This window comes from Somniosus microcephalus, chromosome 8 (assembly GCF_052327205.1).
Source record: "Somniosus microcephalus isolate GS21.2 chromosome 8, FLI_Smic_1.0, whole genome shotgun sequence".
Classification (NCBI taxonomy): Eukaryota; Metazoa; Chordata; class Chondrichthyes; order Squaliformes; family Somniosidae; genus Somniosus; species Somniosus microcephalus.
This window is the reverse complement of record NC_140994.1, coordinates 153,377,991-153,399,574: the sequence shown is the minus strand read 5'-3', so window position 1 is coordinate 153,399,574 and position 21,584 is coordinate 153,377,991. Positions and strand designations below refer to the sequence as shown.

The 21,584-nt window shown below is 41.2% G+C and overlaps 1 protein-coding gene across 5 annotated transcripts in view; it reads right to left on the bottom strand.

The window, feature by feature from the left end:
* Positions 1-6,934: 6,934 nt before the first annotated feature.
* pdlim7 (PDZ and LIM domain 7) overlaps positions 6,935-21,584 on the bottom strand; it is a 166,629-nt gene continuing 151,979 nt past the window's right edge. For 4 of the 5 annotated variants that reach the window (XM_085995255.1, XM_085995259.1, XM_085995258.1 and 1 more), the window contains 4 exons: positions 15,739-15,919; positions 13,853-13,973; positions 11,803-11,918; positions 6,935-8,995 (listed from right to left, as the gene is read on the bottom strand). In XM_085995255.1, the coding sequence (XP_085851381.1) occupies positions 8,909-8,995; positions 11,803-11,918; positions 13,853-13,973; positions 15,739-15,919 (505 nt within the window). In that variant the 3' untranslated portion in view covers positions 6,935-8,908. The remainder of the gene's footprint in view (positions 8,996-11,802; positions 11,919-13,852; positions 13,974-15,738; positions 15,920-21,584) is intronic. The other variant, XM_085995257.1, reaches the window with a different exon arrangement.

The following is a 21,584-nucleotide window of genomic DNA, read 5'->3' as shown; positions in this document are numbered from 1 at the left end:
GTATTGGGAATACATGTTTTGTAGTGTTATGGTAGTAAACTTTACAGATGTGAAGATTATGTAAAATGTGTGTAATTATTTTCTAAGTACTCCTTTGCTGCTTGCGGTCATTTGCTGTATATGATGTATAAATGCTACAAAAGTACAAAGACATTTCATGTAAATTATCATTGCAACACTTTTGCCTTCAAATAGTATCCCTTGTATTAAAAATGTTTGAGAGACAAATGCTAAAATTGTTTCAACAGTGCCATTTTATACTTTTTACAATGTATTAAGTGTATATCCTTTTTAATTAACCCTTTCAGGATAACATTTCAGCACCAAAATAGTAAAAAAAATCTGTTTCATTTCAAGACTAGAGCAAGAAATATTCCAGAGTATTACCATTATACATGAAGGGTTGAAAATGTCCCCAGCATTCAAAGGGTTAATTAAAATGTGTGTTCCATTGCTCAATCATATTCTGTAGTAATGTAGACTATGTTTTCAGTCTTACCCAACTCTTCAAATGTTTCTTCAGCTTGCATTATGGCAAGTCTGAAGGTATACAATTCAGTAATAAGTTCACATCACTACAGGGAGAATTTTAGAAACATTGTCCACTGAAGTGTAGCACACACAGATTTGCAGATGCTCAAAGTATTTGAAAGTAAAATATATGATGCATGGTCTGAGTGGTTTATTTTTTTTGCTGTAAATGTGCAATGTTCATTTTCATTTCTAGTTTTTTTTTAAATGTTAGTTTATTTTGACAGAATCCAGCTGTGATCAGAAATATGACTTTTCTTTGGTGGTGTTACTACCAGCACTCTAGTTAGTGTCTATTTTCCATTCAGCAGCAAAAATCAGCCTGCTCCAAATTGGTTTGTGTTTTTTTGTGCATTTTCCTAATGTTTACAAAACTAACAAGAAGCAAGAGCTGAGCATTATACAATGCGACCAATGCATCAAAAGCATACACAAAGCAGTTCAGGTCTGTAATGGCAAACTTATGTTCAAGTGTTAACCAACAATGTAAACGTTGGTTTCAAGATGGAAGTAAAATTCTATTTCGTGCAGCAAAAATAGTCAATAACATTTGCTTAAGGTTTATATTTTTCCCACACTGGTTTGACTTATGGTTCTGCATCTTTGTGCTGAGCAATTTTATTGACAGTGATTATTTTTAAACCCAAGCTATTGTTTATAATGCTATAGAGTTGAACGATAAAGAATCCAGTGGTGCTAACAGATTAATGTTTTTCCACATACATTTTGTTGTACAGCTGTTGTGAAACTATATTGCATTTTAGATCACAATGACCAAGTACGGTACTTTGAATTAATTTGGAATACCGCAGTCTATAGATGTACTATTTTGAAAAGTAATTCTGAAGTGCTTTCAAATATATTGGCCTTATGTATATATACCCACCACAGTAAATTTATGTATTGTAATTTAACCCAAGATTCCAGTAAATGAAGTATATATTGTTAAATTTGTTGATTTGCTCTTTTCTGCATTTTGTATATTGATTAAATATTGGAGCAGAAGACTGGTTGTCCTTCCTCAATCTAATCAGGAAATGAAAGTTAATCCTACTAATCCTTTGAAAATTACTTTTAGATTATTTAACAGCAAACTTAGCCAGTTCCAAATTAAAGTACATGCTTTTTGTGCAAATTCCTAAGAATTTACAGCATTTACAAGAAGCAAGCAAGTTATTTGATGTAACCAAAAGCACACAAAAAAATCTTAACCGGATTACAATGCAGATAGTATGGTTCCGCCACTGATCATTTGCATGGTGCAAAGCAGTTTATTGCCATATTTCGAGGGGGATGAATTTAAAACACTGATGTACTAAATATATGGTTTCCAATTCTTTGAACAATTACAGTAATTACAAACCTGATTTACCTGCTTTAAGTTTTTACTATTTAAGTTAACTGTCAGTTAGTAAGCCCAATGTTTTGAAGGTGTTGAAGAATTCTTGGCTCTATGGTATTCTACTTGCATTAATATGACGGATAGGAAGGTGGTTTGAAAAGTCACAAGATACATATGACGAAGAAAGCCTGCAGAAAGAGTTTCAACTTGTGGGTGAGTCCAGAACAAGAGGGCATAATTATGAGAGTCACCAACAAATCAGATACAAAATTTAGGAGGAATTTCTTTACACAGAGAGCAATGAGAATGTACAACTCGCTGCCGCATTAAGTGGTCGAAGCAGACAGCATTGCTGCTGTTAAGAGGAGGCTTGATGCATGGGCGAATGAAATAGAAGGATATGGGGGTAGGATGGGTAATTAGCGTGGGAGGAGATTCGTGTGGAGTATAAACACTGGCATAGACAAGTCTTTTTTCAACTTCCTGGGTCAAAATTCTGGAACTCCACAACTGCATTCTGGCAGTAGCTTCACCAGACTTCAGCAATTCAAGGCGGCCCACCACCACCTTCTCAGGGAAACTAGGGATGGCCAATAAATGCTCACATTGCCAATGATGCCCACATTGAGAATGAATTAAAAAAATGTTCCTCCTCAGTTATTTCAAAATCATTCATGGAACACGAGTTGCTCTTTTTCCTTCCTATATGCAGTACTTTACGTTTGTATTAAATTTCAGCTGCAGTTGTTTTGTTCAGTAACATATATTGTCCAACTCATTTTGTAATTTGAGCTGCCTTCTCCAATTGCACTACATTCCTGCTTTAGCGTCATCTGCAAATTTAGCCAATGTCCCTGAATGCCTACAAGTTTTTAAGATTAACTAATAGCCTTTTGTGTGGCATGTAATGCTTAGCATGGTACTTAAAAACAACACTACTGGACTGATTGAAGTTCACTATATGCATCATCTTTTCCTGCAGATAGCTCAGTTAGTCAAGTACTGAACTGGGTCATAGGCCCTTGGTTCAAATCCCAGCAGGGATCACTCAAATTTCTATCTTTCCAAGATGCATAAAACGGTCACATTTTAGGTGGCAACAAGGCCCCTTGTTTCTCCATCCCTCTACCACCCCCTTACCTTTCCTAAAACACTATCTAATACAAAAGCACAGTTTCACAGGAACTGGCAGCTCTTCAATACCTTGTCTAAGTGGCCATTCTTCCTGTAGAAACCTAGATAGTGATCGTCAATTAGCTATTTGAGCATGAGGGAGCATCACAACTGAGCTTCATCTTGTACACACCAGATATCTACTCAACCATATTTGCCAACATGGGCACTGAATAAGGACACCTGGCTAACTTTTGCATCACCACTGTATGTAACTAATGTAACAACAACACCTTGTATTTATATAGTGACTTTAATGTAGTAAAACGTCCCAAGGTGCTTCACAGGAGTGTTATAAAACAAAATTTGACAGCCACATAAGGAGAAATTAGGGCAGATGACTAAAAGCTCGGTCAAAGAAGTAGGTTTTAATGAGTGACAAAGGAGGAAAGAGAGGTGGAGAGATTTAGATAGGGATTTCCCGAGCTTAGGGCCTTGGCAGCTGAAGGCATGGCCACCAATGGTTTGAGTGATTAAAATCAGGAATGCTCAAGAGGCCAGAATTAGAAGAGCGCAGATATCTCGGTGGGTTGTGGGGCTGGAGGAGATTGCAGACATAGGAGGGAGCGAGGATATGGAGGAATTTTAAAACTGAGGCAATGCCGGACCGGGAGCCAATGTAGGTCAGCAAGTAAAGGGTGATGGGTGAACGGGACTTGGTGCAAGTTAGGACACAGGCAGTAGAGTTTTGGATGACCAAGTTTATGTAGGGTAGTACATGGGAGGTCAGCCAGGAGAGTGTTGGAATAGTCAAGTCTAACGGAAACAAAGGCATGGAAGAGGGTTTCAGCAGCAGATGAGCGGAGGCAGGGGCAGAGTTGGGCGATGTTACGGAGGTGGAAGTAGGCAGTCCTAGTTATACCGCGGATATGTGGTTGGAAGCACATTTCCGGGTCAAATATGACACCAAGGTTGCGAACAGTGTGGTTCAGCCTCAGACAGATGTTGGGGAGAGGGATGGAGTCAGTGGCTAGGGAACGGAGTTTGAGGCGGGGACCGACGACAATGACTTCGGTCTTCCCAATATTTAGTTGGGGGAAATTTCTGCTCATCCAGTACAGGATGTTGGACGAGCAGTCTGACAATTTAGAGACAGTGGAGGGGTCGAGAGAAGGGGTGCTGAGGTAGAGCTGGGCATCATCAGCATACATGTGGCAAATGACACTGTGTTTTCAGATGGTGTCACCAAGGGGCAGCATGTAGATGAGAAATAGGAGGACACCAGAGGTAACAATGCAGGAGCAGGAAGAGAAGCCATTGCAAGTAATTCTCTGGCTACAATTAGAAAGATAAGAATGGAACCAGGAGAGTGCAGTTCCACCCAACTCGATGACGGTGGAGAGGTGTTGGATGAGGATGGAATGGTCAACCATATCAAAGGCTGCAGACAGGTCGAGAAGGACAAGGGATGAGCGGGGTTGCTGGGAGAGAGTCACTCCTGAGCTATTCCTCATCTGTATGGCTAAAGCCCACACCATATTGTGCATTTACCCATTGGGGTATCAGGGGAGGCCTATCATTTTAAGCTTGAATTTGACTAAATAACTTTCCAGGAAATGTGGAAGACACAAGGAGCTAGAGAGTCTCTTTTTGTGCAAGAGTACAGTTGCTGAAATGTTTTTACATCTGACGGAGCATCTCCCTTCTCACCTCACCAAACACTGCAACCATGCCAACTGGCTCGGTACGTTGGCCCAGCATTGGATTTGTATGTAATGTAATTTTTGTAAGCTTTAAAAAAATTAACGACGTGACAATTCAGTATTTTTAAAAATCTCATTTCTGTTTCAAGTATTCAAGGTGTCATGTGTCAAAACAGCAGAAAAGGCAGCTGAATCAGAACAGTATGTACCACAAACTTTGGCTTCTAATTTTAATATTTGTTTTACTTATCCCACCCGGATGCAGTTCCTTTTTATAAATAAATCTACCTTTGCAAATTTTGGACTTGTATCCTTTGTTTATGGTCTATAGGTAACTTGCTGACATCAACTTTAGCTATGCATGCTATTTTGAATGCCTGTATCATATGTCCCTTCAATCTTTTCTTCAGTTTAAGTTTAATCACTTGAGCCTTTATTCATAACTTAATTACTCAAGGCTAAAATTATTTCAGCATTCTTCTCTGAACCCTTTCTAATGCATCTATCATTTTGCACATCATACTCCGTAATCCCTCACCACTGATCTGTATAATGTCATTTTAGGTTGAAATCCAAAGCCTCTCTATTAAATTGCAGTATCACATTTGTCCTGTTGATAACTGCTCGAGATGCTTTCACTCCCAAATCCTCTTCAGTGGTATGAATCTGGCAGGAGTGCTGGACAGCCTGTGAATTAGGCTGGGACCCAGTGAAGCTGCATTTTACAGCACCTCCTCTGACAGGTGCCTGAAATTAATCTCTTGTAGCATGGGCTCCTGTCCAGTTTGTGTAAATTGGGTGACCTCCCCCTGAACCCAATCAGTAACCATAAATACTAGAATCAAAGATCTGCGCACTTTTCAGAGCCAATCTTTCTACTCGTTTCCTGCCCATCCAGCATTCTCATCAGTAAATTTAATAGTACAGGACACTCCGCTCCACATCATTCAAAGAGCAGCTCTTGTGCAACTTTCTCCCCCAGTCAACCCCACATTTTCCATTCATCATCGCCCCAGTCTTCTATTCTTAAACTAATTCTCAATCCACGTTGGCAATTTAAAATGTATTCCATGATCTCGAACCTTCCTGACTAATCTAAAGAACTTTAGTCAAATGCCTCTTGCAAACACGCATAAGCTACATCTACTGGAATAGAATGAAAAATAAATTTATAAAGTGCCTAATCACAATTTCAGGGTGTCCCAAAGTGTTTTGTAAATCAATGAATTACTTTTGAAGTGCAGTCACTGGTATTGTATGGACCTGTTGGGCCAAATGGCGTGTTTCTGTGCTGTAAACCTGCGAGAGTACTCAAAGGCAAAAATAGAAAAATTTTGAATAATTGAATAACTGAATGAGATGGCTCAGGGGTACACAATATATTACATGTAGGCCAAATCTGCCTCACATTATACTTTTATCTGGATTCCAATCCATGTTTTAAATACTCAGATCTCTTTTTTAAGAAAGCCTCTACCACAGAATGGGCAATTCATCTTTCAGATGATCACTGGTATGTACCTGATCCTGTGGAAGATCACTGGTCTGTACCTAAGCATTTTTAAAAGTTCTTCAGAAAAACTAATGGTGGAAAACAAATCAAATATAACAGTTCAAGACCAAAAAAATTGCTTTAAGAACAGAAAAGAAAGAACAAATTTGCATTTCTATAGCACCTTTCATGACCTCATGGTGTCCCAAAGTGCTTTACTACCAGTGAAGTATTTTTGAAGTAGAGTCACGGCTATAATGTAATTAAGGTTAAGAATTGTCAATGTTTCTTTCATGCAAGAAGTATTAAAATGCTAAATAATTTTGGTCCACAACGCTGGACTATTACCTAATAAAAAATGTATTCAGTTTTAGCAAGTGAAATCAGATGTTCTTACCATTGACCATATGCTCGGCTACTCAAATCCCAAAGATGATGCATTGCAGTCCTCGAGGCTGAGGTTGATGTACTCCATTGCAGCAGCCAGTGCGAGTGTAATTAATTTTAATTAATGTCAAACAATAACTGCATAATCAAAGCTTCTTTGGAAGTTTAAGTAAACAGCTATGGATCTTGCTATCTTGGACACAATGAGGACTTTGCAGGACCCTGTGCACAAGGTGTAGCTTTCTTGCTTTGACTCCCCAAATAGCAAAACATTCCCAGAATTCCCATATCTGCAGAATTTAAATTGAGGTTTAATGAAGGAAATGAAAAAAAAGTTCTAAAAAAATAAAAACACGGAGCACAGTCTCCAAATCCCTCTAATGTTTTAATTTTAAGCATGTGTCAAAAACAGTACGTATGCAATTTCAAAACAGAATGCCAAGAAAAACAGTACAATTTGAATCATAGCTTGCTTTAATTTCAAATGATTATGCTCCTTTCCTGGCAAAGTACAATAGTGTATTAAAAAATTAGGTAATAAGTGACTGTTATACTTGTCAGCTAAAGGAGGATAAATTCAAGTAATGAAACTTAGGCTAATAAAGCACGCACTTTACACCAACACCTAGTAAATATAGGATCCATACCCACGACAAATGCAATAAATAAAGTCCCAGTATGGAATTAAGTTTACAAAACAAAAGTGAGATTTGTGATGACCAGGTTCTTTATTGCAGCACTTTCCACTTGCATCCAACCTGAACACTAAAAACAATTGTTTATTAGGTTTAAATGATGCCAACAAATTTGCCAAACCAGTTCGCATATCTTCAGCCATCATTTGTTGCAGAAAAGTCTCACAATGTAATACTATGTGGTCCTTTGGCAGACAGCTCCCTTGTGTGCGGCATAACTGGTTCCAGAGCTCAATGGCGATATGACACTCTGACCTCTGTCACCAATTTTATACAAGTTCCTCTAATAAACTTACTAACTGAGTACCATCTTTTGAGATTTGCTGTTAATATATTCACAAAAGAAAACCTAAAACAAATCAAAAGTTATCTAGATAGAAAATGTTTCTAAGTAGATAAATACATCTTTGGCTGCTTGATAACTCTTTTTGGTTTTCACAGGCTGCATAGTTAGCATGTTATACCTACACAAAATCTCCCCTTCTGCCAACAGTCTGGTAACACCATTTTGATTCTACACAAACCATTTGAAAAGAGAAGGAAACTAGATGCATTCCTTGCAGTACTTTTTCCAATTAATCAAATCTACTTGGTTAAATACAGCATTCCAAATGTTCTTTGATGAAATCCAGAAGAGATCTTCAATTCCTCCTGCAGGAAGAATACAGGCCGCAAGGTGCTGGTCACGGGGACCCGCGTGGAGCACGTTCACTATTCAGTAGTAACGCCGGTGCACTCAGCAGGTTTTAGACTGAATGGGAGCAATGTAAGCAAAAAACATGTACAAAACACTAGACCTAATTTAGGTTTTACAAATACAGTGACTAATTTGTCTGAATAATTAAAAAAAACACACCAATACTTGTAAATAGTGAACACATTCCATATGAATTCAAATCATCTTCCTGCATTTCAAATATAGTTTTTTTTTTAAACCAATCTAAGCACAAGTACTTTGCTGTAAATTTCCCTTCTCCTACAACAATCCATAAGAGATGCAAGTGCAATTAGTATACTACTTACATAAACGATAAACTCACAAATTAGTATCTTATGTAAAGCTGTTTGGCTTACTCCTGAACATGAACATTTTAAACAAGTTTTTCTAGTTACTATTCATGTCAGGCAACCAAACTAATTCTGTGGATGAAATAATGGCCAAAGTTCTAAAGTTTATGAATAAAATACTGACACTGATTTTGCTTTACAGGTATCAACATAATCCACAAAAAGAGATACTGCATGGTGTGAAAAGCCTCAAATAACAAGTACTTAATAAACAGTATTCATAGTGTGCAAAACAGTGATATTGGTGAAATGCGTGAGGATATCCTTACGCTGTATGGATGTCCGAGATAGCTATCAGTAAGCTTATTTCCCTTTTGAAAAGGGAAGTTAAAATTTAAAGTTATAGGAGATTACATGCACAACAGAAAGACATGCAACATAATTGGCCCTTTGAGAAAGGCTTATGTAACAGCTTTGTGTGTTGATAAATTGCCTCTGAAGCATTTCATACATTTTTGCTGTACCAGAGAGCCAGAATTCTTTTGCAACTTCAGTTCTCTTTGTGACTTCTTCCAAGTTCCCTGTGCTTTTCTGAGCCAGGTTTCTGCTGTGCTCTCTGGTGATCATCAGTGTAGGACTAGATAGTTGAAAAGGCATGGGTCTTGCATAAGGGCTTCTCTTTTTTGGAATAAAATGTCTTGCCTTCCAAGTTTATATGACATACCTGGAAGGTTAAAGAAATTAAATCAAATAACATCAGGTCCCCTCTGATTTAAATGGAAAGTTCAGGCATCATTATTATGGACTTCATTTTAAAACTTTGCACTAATGTTTGTGTGCAAATGCAGTGGTTTACATTTTCAAATGCACTCCAGAATTTCTGTACCTTTCCTAGAGGTATCCCAGGTTAATATAACAAGAATTTTATAAGTTTTCAAACTAGACCAACATAAAACATTATATAATTTTGTCCATTCTAAATGAAAATAGGCAAAATATTGCAAAATAATTGCTAATCTTTATTTTCCTAAACTAACCTGGAACAGCAATCCAGTCGTTCGGCATTAGCAATTTAAAAATTTGCATTTAAGGGGCGGTTAGATAAGCATATGAGGGAGAAGGGAATAGAGGGTTATGCTGATAGATTTAGATGAGGAAAGACAGGAGGAGGCGAGTGGAGCATAAACACTGGCATGGACTGGTTGGGCCGAATGGCCTGTTTCTGTGCCATATATCCTGTGTAATCCTATGTAAAATTTGACACTCTAATGATTTAAACATTAGAATCCACACTTGACATACACTCCTGTGCAGTCTCCACCCTCACTTTAAGAAGAATGTCAAGACCTTGGATAGGGTACAGAGGAGGTTTACCAGGATGATGGACTTCAGTTATGTGGATAGATTGGAGAAGCTGGGATCGGTCTCCTTAGAGCACTGAAATTTATGGGGAGACGTCATGGAGGTATTCAAAATCATGAGGGGTTTTGATAGAGCAAGTAGGGAGAAACTGTTTCCTCTGACAAATGGGTCAATAACCAATGATCATAGATTTAAAATAATTGTCAAAAGAACTAGAGGGAAAAGGAGGAGAATGTTTTTTTCCCCACACAGAGGGTTGTTATGATCTGGAACGTACTACCCGATAGGGTGGGGAAATCAAATTCCATAGGAACTTTCAAAAGGCAATTGGACATGTATTTGAAGATGACTAATGTGCAGGGTTATGGGGAGAAAGTTGGGGTGTGGGACTAAATTGGACAGCTCTTTCAAAGAGCCGGCACAGGTATGATGGGCCGAATTGCCTCCTTCTGTGTTGTAAGATTCTAAATATCCAGAAATAATATTTCATTATAATAAAATGTCATAATAGAACAGCTAATGCACATCAAGCAAGCTGTAAATTATGAAAACAAAAAGCCAAAGTTTTCTATTTTTCAAAAAAAAAAGCAAAATTGTTTGCTATTTGTCCTTTAAGTTCTTGAGTTCCAAACTGGTTTAGTTTAGGGTTCATGTGAAATAACTTAAGTTGCATTGTGTTTCATACACACTAGATCTAAATCAAAACTAATGTTACAATTTATAATCTCATAATATGCTTAAGAACCAAAGTAGTGTGTGTGTGGGGGGGGGGGGGGGGGGGGGGGTGTTCTTAGGATTTTGTTGCTACATCATTGGTCACAATGGTCAACATAAAGTAAGATGGCTGATGGAGACTGGGGTTTGAACCTACAACCTCTTTACTAAAGAATCCCATCAGATGTTTAAAATAAAGATAAAATAGTCATGGCTTATTTTTGGCCACCTAACTGAAATAGGAGGCCCGAGGACAATCTTAAATTAATCCTTGTTATAATCGGTGCGAGCTATCAGCGCCTATTGCACCTCCAGAGGTAGCTCGCCCATGTGGCCGGATGGAATTTCAGCTGCTTGCCTCATGGAAGTGGCCCTCAAGCAAGTCCTTGGAAGGTTTGGCAGGTGGGGGGGCGGGGAGGAAAGGAGAACAAGAACTGGAGGAAGGCCGTCAGCGGTCCACAGTAGTGTTCTGGAGCCAGAAGGAACACTCTTGCTCCTCCAAGCTCCAAATCAAGGTAAGAATGAAAAAAAAACTTGTATTTCTGGTGGCGGCTGCCGGTTAGGCTGCTTGCAGACCATGTAATACTGAGCAGAGCAGGCCCATCGTGGATGGGTCCAGAAAGTGGCGGTGGGCCCTCATAGTCATATTGAAATGAAGCCTGCATTCGTTTCAGCCACTGCCAGGGCCACCTAACTAAAAAAAGCCCTGATGAACTTTGCAGTGGCCCGGATGCATGCGCAAATTGGGAGCGGGCCTTCCCATTGTTATGCTCATTTTATACCCTTAAAATGGGTGCAGCAATGCTGAATTTCCACCCCTATGATTTGAGTAGCCTATGCTCTTAAAATACTTAACTAACATTTATAGATTTGAAAAACTGCCATTGAATTCAAAAGTAATTGTCAGTTAGTTACAGAAACTAAGTAAATTGCACAGTATGATTTTGTTCAAAGGTGGGTTGGATCCTTCCCTCAAACCATCTTCTTGCCGATCAAAGCAAGTACTTTTATTTTGGAACATTTATTTTGGTGCAGCTGGAACAGGAGTATTGAATGTAGCTGTTTATTGAACTGCTTATGTATTGTGACTGAATTAAAGGATTGGTACCAAACTAAAACTAGACAAAAATACTTCATTTAAGTCATATTCATAACCAACATACATAGTCAAGGTTTTTAAATTGCATTCAAGGGGCCATTCTTACACATCAAATTCAGCGGTGGCCATTTTCAAAAGAAAGTGCCATCTTGACACACGTAAAACAAAAATCTTTTAATACTCCTTTGCCAATTACACCACGGCTGCCTCTTGAATCAAGTAGGCCTTTAATTGCTCTCCGTTCTTCATCTTCCTAAAAGTTTATCTTATAAGAGACATGTAAAGTTGTCAATGTATTACATTGCTACTGTAATAGGTCAGTAGATGGAGAATAGAAAAAAAAGGTTAATACTCACTGCACATACAAAACAGGTGTCATGCCAGCTGTACCCTAGAGCTTCAAGAAATCTATCACCAGCATCGATCTTGAAGTCACAACCATGGCATTTAGTGCCAAACATTTTCTCATAGTCTAATAAGATTGCATAAATTGAAAATGTAGTTTTGGATTTACTTTTACAGTGCACTACAGAGACTTTAATGTTATAGATACATTTTTATAATTATTCATTTATTCATTTAATAAATCACTGTTTAGGTCTCAGTTGGAGTATTGTGTCCGGTTCCGGGCACCACACTTTAGGAAGGAAGGAAGCAAGGCCTTGGAAAGGGTGCAGAAGGATACTGGAGTGGTATCAGGGATAATAAACTTGAGTTATGTGGAGAGACTAGAGAAGCTGGGATTGTTCTCCTTGGAGCAGAGAAGGGAGGTTAAGGGAGATTTAATAGAGGTGTTATTAATCATCGAGGGGTTTTGAGAGAGTAAATAAGGAGAAATCATTTCCACTGGCAGGAGGGTCAATAATCAGAGGACACAGATTTAAGGTAATTAGCAAAAAAAAGAGGGGAGATGAGGAGAAATTGTTTTACTCAATGAGTTGGGATGAATGTATTATTCAAAAGGGTGGTAGAAGCAGATTCAATAATGACTTCAGTGGAAAAGAAAATCAGATTGAGTGTAAAATGGACTACCAATTACCTATCTCCCATTCTGCGTTACCTCCCAAGAATAATCTCACCCCCCACGGAGTCCATCCAACCCAATTATCTGAGACAGTCCTAATTAAAACCAACCACAAATCGAAAAGGTGGGAACTCTGAATTTAGATTCTCTTGCAAATTTGCCAAAAGGTTTGCCAGGATCATATTTTAAGAGAACACAAAAATGTTGCAATAGAATTTTTGATTAACTAAAGGTCAGACAGATATAGCATCCCACTGAGGAATATCAGAATTGGCAAAATAGGAAGAAAAAAGGAAAGGAAAGCAGATGAACACACAAAACTCTGGACCTTTGCATATATAGTGAAGATAATTTATGTAGATTTTCTTTTCTTGAAAAAGGGTTACATACTTTTTCCATTTAATTTCATATTCATGCAAGTAACAATAACTGGTGTCATACATGCTCAAACATAAAACTCTGCCCAAAATAAAAATTCAATTTTTTTTCTCCTTAAAGACAAAACATATCTATGTATTAAAAATCTTGCATAGCTCCTGTAACATTTTAATGTCAACCTTTATAATGATATTCTCCAAACATTTTATAAATAAATATTAAAAAATCTCATTTACTGTTTTCATAGAATAAGTGGACAGAGTTATGGAATCCAGTGCCCAAAAGCACCATTAAAATGTCTCAGACTACCACTTAAGTAAAAATGACTTATTCAGTCACTGTAAATGAATGGCTGTGAGGTTATCCCCTAAATGCATAAACACTCCTATTGTTATAAAACCGCAAATCTTTTGATTCACCATCAGTGCTAATATAAAAGATTTGTTAATATAAAAAACTTTCACCACAAATTATTTCTTTGAGCAAGTAATATTAACTTTATAGCCAAGCCTTTGAACTTTTGTGGTTACATGCTAAATTATTCTTTTCTGACTAGAAAGACACAATGCTACTGTGTAGATGAGTTTTCAGTCATTTAAACCGTATATTGCTGCTATTCTTCATGTTTTAGACTTAGAAAAACATTACTGCCTTTAGACCATTTGTCTTCATGTTCAAAGGGTAGCTGGCTAGATTGGATTTGTAACAAATGATGAGATGACAGTATAAATGTTACATTGGTTGCCAGAGTTTCTAAATAGTTGTTACTGTATACTACCAAAATGAATTTTAATATTATGAATATGCAAGAATGTTTAGATCCATAACTTCATTTAAAATGGTCTGCGAATAAATGTTTTTAAATTAATGTACTGTATTGAGTTACACATTTGATTTTTGTGCAAAAAGTTACTTTAGTCTTAAGGATGACGAATACAACTTTGACCAAGCACATGTTTACCAGACAGTATTCTCAAATTCTTCTGTAGTACATAATCTATTACCTTTCTCACAGTAGGGTTGACCTTCCTCCATGTAAAATGCTTTGTTGCGGATGGGGGTTTTACATGCAGCACAATTAAAGCACTTAACATGCCATGTCTGCTTCAAGGCATGCATAATTTCCTATAAACAGGAAATGCAAGTTAGTTTTGAGAGAGAAAACTCACACTTTGAAAAATATATATTTTTTGTTTTTCAGCCAATTTAGCACACAAGCTAACTTCAAGTAATTCAATGACTATATTTGTTTAGACATGGCTAGGATAAATAATCTAGATATCTAACAAAATCTATTAGCAGTGGGCCTCTTGACACCACTTTGGGGTAAACTAAGTTCAAGTACAGCCATGTTTGATGATAATGATTAAATATGGCTATGTTAGGCCACTGTGAAAATTTATACCACAGCTCCACATTTGCCTTTTGACTTTTGTAAGGTCAAAAAAGGTGAGGGTTGTTAGTAATGGTGAATTAAGTAATTTCCTATTTTAGACATTAAGCACTCCCAGGCCATGTATAGCTTGAGCCAGGTACAAAGTAAAGCTCTTTTTTCTCTGTCCTTCCAATGTACATTTGCCCCATGACATTAGTGTGGTATTTTCCCCATAGAAACTATTCTTGCTTCGCTGTTCCTAATAGAAGTTTGATCGACATTCCCCAAACCCTTTTCCACATACGACTCATGCAGTCAAACCAAAGACTCTCCAAGCAGTAAAGGATGGATGTCTCAGATGTGAAATGATAGAGAACCTACTGGGCTACAAAGACCCCTTTCATTGCAATATTTTGCTGTTTAGTCAACATTTACTGCAGCAGACAAAAATCAATGACACTACGGATCTACAGTTCATTGATTGCATCACTGTTTATTCTTTTAAATTTGATAATTACCAGGTGAACTTGCCTATATCTTGTTTTCAATTTAAAGTTTCTCATTCTCAATCTAGAAGAGCTACTCTTCTGTGCGTATTCAACCTTCTATTAAGAGAATGAACAAACATGATACAGGTTGAACCCCGGTAATCCGGCACCCGACGGTCCGGCACCTTCAGTGGTCTGGCGCGAGGAAGGTCCTGCTGTCACATTCCCTCCCTGGGATGGGTCCGGCTCGGGTCCCGGGACCGCCACCGGGTCAGGATCAGCGCCTGGACCGCGCAGAATCACCGACGGCTCGGCGGAGCGATGGAGCCCGAGCAGCCCGTGGGCGGCACAGGGAGGGCAGCAGCAGGAAGAGGAGGAGCAGGTGGTGGCGGTGTTTGTGGTGACTTTCGACACATTCAGTGGTTCGGAATTTTCAATGGTCCGGCACCGGCCTGGTCCCGAGGGTGCCGGATTACCGGGGTCCAACCTGTAATAGACTTGGATCCATCTACCTGGCTTTCCACTTAAATAAGAACATAAGAAATAGGAGCAGGAGTAGGCCATTCGGCCCCTCGAGCCTGCCCCGCCATTCAATAAGATCATGGCTGATCTTCTACCTCAACTTCACTTTCCTGCACTACCCCCATATCCATTGATTCCCTTAATATCCAAAAATGTATCGGTTTCTGTCTTGAATATACTCAACGACTGAGCATCCGCAGCCCTCTGGGGTAGAGAATTCCAAAGATTCACCACCCTCTGAGTGAAGAAATTTCTCCTCCTCCTCTCAGTCCTAAATGGCCGACCCCTTATTCTGAGACTGTGGCCCCTGGTTCTAGACTCCCCAGCCAGGGGAAATATCCTCCCAGCAGCTACCCTGTCAAGACATCTCATTCTTCTAAACTCCAGAGAAAGCGCTTCTGATGAATATTTTAAAGGCTATGCATATATTTTTTGGTTCACAAATTGGCTTTCTTTATACAAATCATTTATGTATTTAAAGCTACAAATGTACAATATTACTCACGCCTATAATCTTCTGTTTGCATTTGGCACAATTGGGAGCATGCTTGTTTTCATAGCATTTTCCACAGAACACAGAGCCCTGTTCCTCAAAGAATCCTCCCTCAGTCAAGGTCATTTTGCACTGATTGCAAGTAAACTCTTCAGGATGCCAAGAACGGCCCAAAGCTACAAGATAGCGACCTCTAAACAAAAGGAGCAAAGTCAAACATCAGGCAATGTTAATCTTGATTTTTCTAACTGGTGTGGTATGATGACAACAGCACCCCTTCTGTATAGAGAAAAGTTCACATTTATAAAACAGATTTTTCTGCTGCAGTCATTAAGCTGATTTGTTCATATACCCAAGCATTATTAAGTCAGTTGTATAAATTTACACAGCTGTACAACTGAAGAGATATTTGCGAGTCACATATCTGTCCCTTGGCTGTTTGTGTTAAGGCAGATAAGTACATCTTAGTGCCACAGATATATCTACCTTTATAGGGTAACATCCCAGGACAAAATCAATTTTTCCGCTTTTACATATTTTAACACATCAAGTGTCCTAGCCAATTTCAAAAATAGAATGCCAAACAGATGAAAGAATGAGGCTTTGAAGACCACCTTTCTCCCCCTCAAGTGATGATCTGGGAAATGGCAAAGAACCCTCTCTCCCAAAACTTATGGTCATCACAACTGGATGAAAAAAAAAGAAATACTTCACCAATTAAACAAATTAATTCAACTTTTAGAAATTATGATAACAACTTGCATTTATATTGGGCCTTCGTTGAGGCGTAATCAGACAAAAATGGATGCTGAGACAAAGGACATATTAGGAAAGGTGACTAAAAGTTTGGTCAAAGAGGTGGGTTTTAAGGAGGGTCTTAAAAGGAGGAGATGGAAGTGGAAAGGCGGAGGGGTTTAGCAATGAAATTTCAGAGTGAGGCCTAGGTGACTGAAGGCACAGCCACCGTTGGTGATGTAAAGGGAGGGGGGGTGCAAGGTATACACAAAACGCCAGTCAGAGGAATCGAGAACTGTAAGGGGGGGGGGGGGGAGGAAGGAGGTTAGAGTTGAAGGAAGTAACAAGGATAGGGATGAGAATTTTAAATTTGAGGAGTAGGTCAGCAGGATAGGGGTGATGGGCAAACGGGACTTGCAGGACAAGATTTGGTCAACAGAGTTTTGGTTGAGCTTAAGTTTTTAAGAGAGCGCAGAATGGGCGGCCAGCTAGGAGAGCATTCATTCAAATAGTCAAGTCTGGAAGTCACAAAGGAATGTATGAGGGTTTCAGCAGAAGATGGGTTGAGGCAGGGGCGCAAGCGGATGATGTTACCGAGATGGAGGTCTTTGTAATGGGGAATACATGAGGTTGGAAGCTTAGGCAGTGTGGAATAGGATGTCAAGATTATAAACAAACATTCTGGTTCGTCCTGAGACAACGGCCACAAAGATGTTTGGAATCAGTAATGAGGGTACGGAGTTTGTGGCGAGAGCTGAAGATGATGGCTTCAGTCTTCCCAATGTTTTATTGAAGGAGATTGTGGCCTGGATATTAACAGGGGTGATTTATGTAAGCAGCAGGGGCATGTTGGGGAGTTTTAAGGTGGGGGATGGGCGGGTCTCTGATCCCCGAGGGGAGTCCAATCCCCGACCTTTGTACGGGATGGGGGTCTCATGGGGCAGCGGCTCCTGGTCCTCCTAGGCCCACAAGCAGTGCTGTGAAGGCACATAGCTTCTCCCCGAAGCTGTCCTCCCTCACTTTAGCTGCCTGGTTTCCCGAAGCCTGGGAAACCCAGCCAGCCACAGTTAATCCTGTAAAGCAAGTGAAATCAGAGGCTGCCAACCTCATTAAAATATTTAAATTGCCAACCCATCACCTGGGAGCAGGTTGACTGCCCGTCCCTTGTCCCACCTCCATAAAACCCGGAACTGGGCAGGTTGGAGGCGGGTTGGGTTGGGGTCCAGATTTTTTAAATTTAAATATCTGACCTGAACCCAACCCATCTGTTTTTGTGTGCTAAAATTCAGCCTTGTATGTTCGACAAGCAGTCTTCGAGGTGAGAGAGGTATTGGGGAGTAGAATTGGGTGTCGTCAGCGTACATGTGGAAGCTGATGCCATGTCTCTGCATGATATCACCAAGGGGCAGCATGTAGATGAGGAAGGAGGGGGAAAGGATAGATTTGAGTGATTCCAGAGGTAATGGTGCAGGAGCGGGAAGAGAAGCTATTGCTGCAGGTGCTTTGGCTACGATCAGATAGGTAAGAGTGGAACCAAGCGAGAGCAATCCTACAGAGCTAGATAATGGAGGAAAGGCATTGGAGGAGGTTGGTATAATCGTCCATGACAAAGGCTGCAAAGAGGTGAGAGGGATAATGCACCACTGTCACAGTTACAGTGGGTGTCATTTGTGACTTTAGTCAGGGCCATTTTAGTGCTGTAGCAGGGATGGAAACCAGACTGGAGAGATCCAAACACAGGATTGCAAGAAAGATGACCAATGATTTAGGAGGCAACAACAATGCTCAAGAACTTAGGAGAGGGAGGTTGGAGATGTGGTGGTAGTTTGCACCGACAGATAGGATGAGGTTACTTTTTTGAAAAGGGGTTACGGTGATGGTTTTGAAAGTGAGAGGCACAGTACCCAAGAAGAGGAAACCAATTAAAATATTAGCTAGAATGAGGGCCAGGAAGGGAAGTTGGGCAGTCAGGAGTTTAGTGAAAAGGGAGTCAAGCCAATAAGAAAGATACGATGAATTTGAAATTGGTATGAGGAGAGATAGGGAAACTGGAGAAAGATATAGGTTCAGGGCTGCGGCAGGGGGGAAGTTTGGCTTGGTGAGCAAGGGCGGGGGGGGGGGGGCGAGAGGAAAAGCAGCAAAGACTGTTGAATGGATGGTCTCAATCTTAGTGCTCGAGTCAATGAGCTCCTCACACTTGTGTTTTAGGTGAGGAAGGGGAGAGAGACTTGAGAGAGTTGGAAGTGGAGGAAAAAATGCCATGGGTTATCTTTGCTCTCCAGGATGAGCATGAAATATTGACACCTTTGGCAGAGGAACCAAAGTCTGATAGCACTTCATGTGGTGATAGATGGCAAAACCAACTGTGTTCCAGATACGCACAAGTCTGCACCCCAGGAACTTGAGGGATAGAAATGGAGGCCGTACCAGTGGTGGGGGGGGGGGGGGCAGCGGGATTCACCCTGACTGGGGAAAATGGCATCAAAAGTGGACATGAAGGAGTGATAATCAGACTGTTGACTGCAGAAATACTGTGGCTAATGGAGTGACAAAGGTTAGGCAGTTGAGATTTAGAAAAGTGCAGTTGTAAATGATTTAGAGGAGAGTTTCTTTCAGGCATGAACACAAAAGAAAGAGAAGTTGGAAGGGGACAGGGCAATGAGGGATACAAGGAAGTAGGCCCCGATTTTCGGCTTGTGTGGGAAATGGTCGGGTTTCCCCAAATGTGGGGTTTCTGACACACATAAAAAAGTGTCAGCCAGCTCCACGCAATTTTCCCTCAAGTGGCCAATTAATTCCCAGCATGTGGGAAGCCTTGCTAATTGTCCAATTCGAGTCAGAAATCCCCACATTATGATGTCATCATTCATGGTGCTTTCAAGGTCCATAGCAAGCACTGCATCCTCTGAAGGCTTCCAAACAAACCATACAGGATGGCAGAGGAGCCTGCAGCAGCTGTGGCCAGTGCCAGTCCCCGAGCTGCCTCCAAATTCAACGAGGCTTCACTGCAGGCATTATTGGATGGGGTTAGGGCCCACAGGGAGTTCCTCTTCCCTAGGTCAGAGAGGAAGAGGACTCCCACTGAGACCAATGCCGCATGGATGCAGGTGTCAGCAGATGCCAACTCACTGTGAGTCACCAGAAGAACCTTGGCATTACATCTCTAACTCCTTCCTTTACTCCCCCACAGTACCATCCAGAGCCCCCGTCCTCACTGTGGAGGAGGAAGAGGCTGTGCAGCCAGATTCCTCAGAGGAAGCTCCAACCTCTGAGGGCACAGCGTCAGCACACCCAGCACCAGTGCAGACACTCACACCTCGGGGGACCTTTGGGACATAGAGTAGTGTTGTCACCTGGTGTTTCACAGCTCACAAGTGAGCCTCAGCAGATTCTGGAGACAGGAACAGCAGTGGAGAGTCCTCGTCGGAGGGCGCTGGATTCTGCCAGCTCAGCTCAGCTGCGCTGCATGTCGACCCTCTGCCTCTGGGTCCATCTGCAAGAGAAGAGGTGATGGATCTCCATGCACAGATGCAGGAGTCTCTGGCAGGTTTTGTCTCCAGGGTCGCTGCGAGTGTGTAGCCAATGGAGGAGTCCATAGTGACCATGAGCAGAGCCTTTGTGGAGTCATTGGTGCATGAACGCATCACCATGGAAAGGTTGGCAACCTCCATGGAGGAGATAACTCACCAGGGTACGGAAAACATGGTGAGTGCTCATAAGCGAATGACATCTCTTGAGGAGCGTTGGCCATCTGTTGAACAGAGAAACCAAACCTTCATGGAAGTCCTTCTGAGTAGGACTGCCAGTGCAGAAACAGGTCCCCCCTAAAGCACAGCAAGGTGCTCTCAAGCCACTTCCAAGCGCTGGCCCCTTCTGGCCTGTGCAGCTTCAGGTGAGTGAGCAGCAGCCTGGTGCTCCTGTTGCTGATCCTGCTGTTCCTGTTTCTGCGGCTGCCGCCTCTGCTGCTGGAGATCCTCTAATGGCAAGAAGGGAAGGAAAAAAAGGTGTCCCATGCTTCTCGTAGGTGCCTCCGCTGAGGAAGCGCTGAGTGAGGGTGGCGAGAGGGGCTTCCCAGGAGATCGCATTGGAGAAGTGTGTGAGGCTCCAACCTTCCACAGCTGTGCCTAAGCCTTGAAGAAGTAGCCCCAAAACTGCAACAAGGTCCTTCAACATACAAGTGCTGTCCCTTTAAATCGCAGCTTCTCCGATTAACCTGCAGCTGACAGCTAGCAAGCCGGCAAGCTTCACGCCAGGTCTCAGCAGCGAGGTTCCCTGCAGGCGGGTTTGATGTGGGGAAAGCCCCAAAGTTGCAATGGCCCCGGAATAACTACCTCAACAAGCTGATAATTGGTAATTAGTGTGCTGACGACCAGTCCCGCCAGCGGCGGCCGGGACTGAAGTGGGTCGCGGGGAAACGGCGGTCCGAAAGTTGGACGGGGCGGGGAATCAGGCGGGGGGGGGGGGGGGGGGCCCGACCCGCTTTTTCGCCAATTTTCGGCCCCTGGCCGCCTGAAAAACCGCCCGATGGCAGCCAGAAAATTGACCCCGTAGTCTGAGATGGCCTGTGGTAGAAACATTGGGAGTAGCAAGACCATGGTAGATGGCAGGATCGAAGGCTAGATGTGATTATGGGTTGGAGAATTTATCTTGGAGGGAGCAGTTTAGGGAGTGGAGAACATCAACTGAATTCAGAGGAAAGAAGGAAAGGGGAACGGAGATAAAGATTGAAATCACTAAGAATGCATAGTCACTCAGTGCAGAGGGAGGATATCTCGGTGTCAAACTGGGATGATGTTTGCAGGGGCAGTAGACAAAGAGGATTTTAAAGGACAGATTGTAACAATAGTGAGGTGCTTGAAGGAGGAGATAAAACCAGAGAAGTAGGAGGGGGAAGCGAAGATGTCATTTGATGATAAAGACTACACTGCCATCATGGGGATTTAAACAGGGCAGGTGGTGGAAAGTTTAGCCAGTGGTGAGGCTTCAGTAAGGGACAAAATATTGCCACGTGTGAGCCAGGTCAACAATGGAATCATCCACAATAAGGTCATGGATGACGAGGGCCTTGTTTGCAAATGTTTGGATATTCTGGAGGGAAATGCAGAGAGGGGCAGTGATTTTGG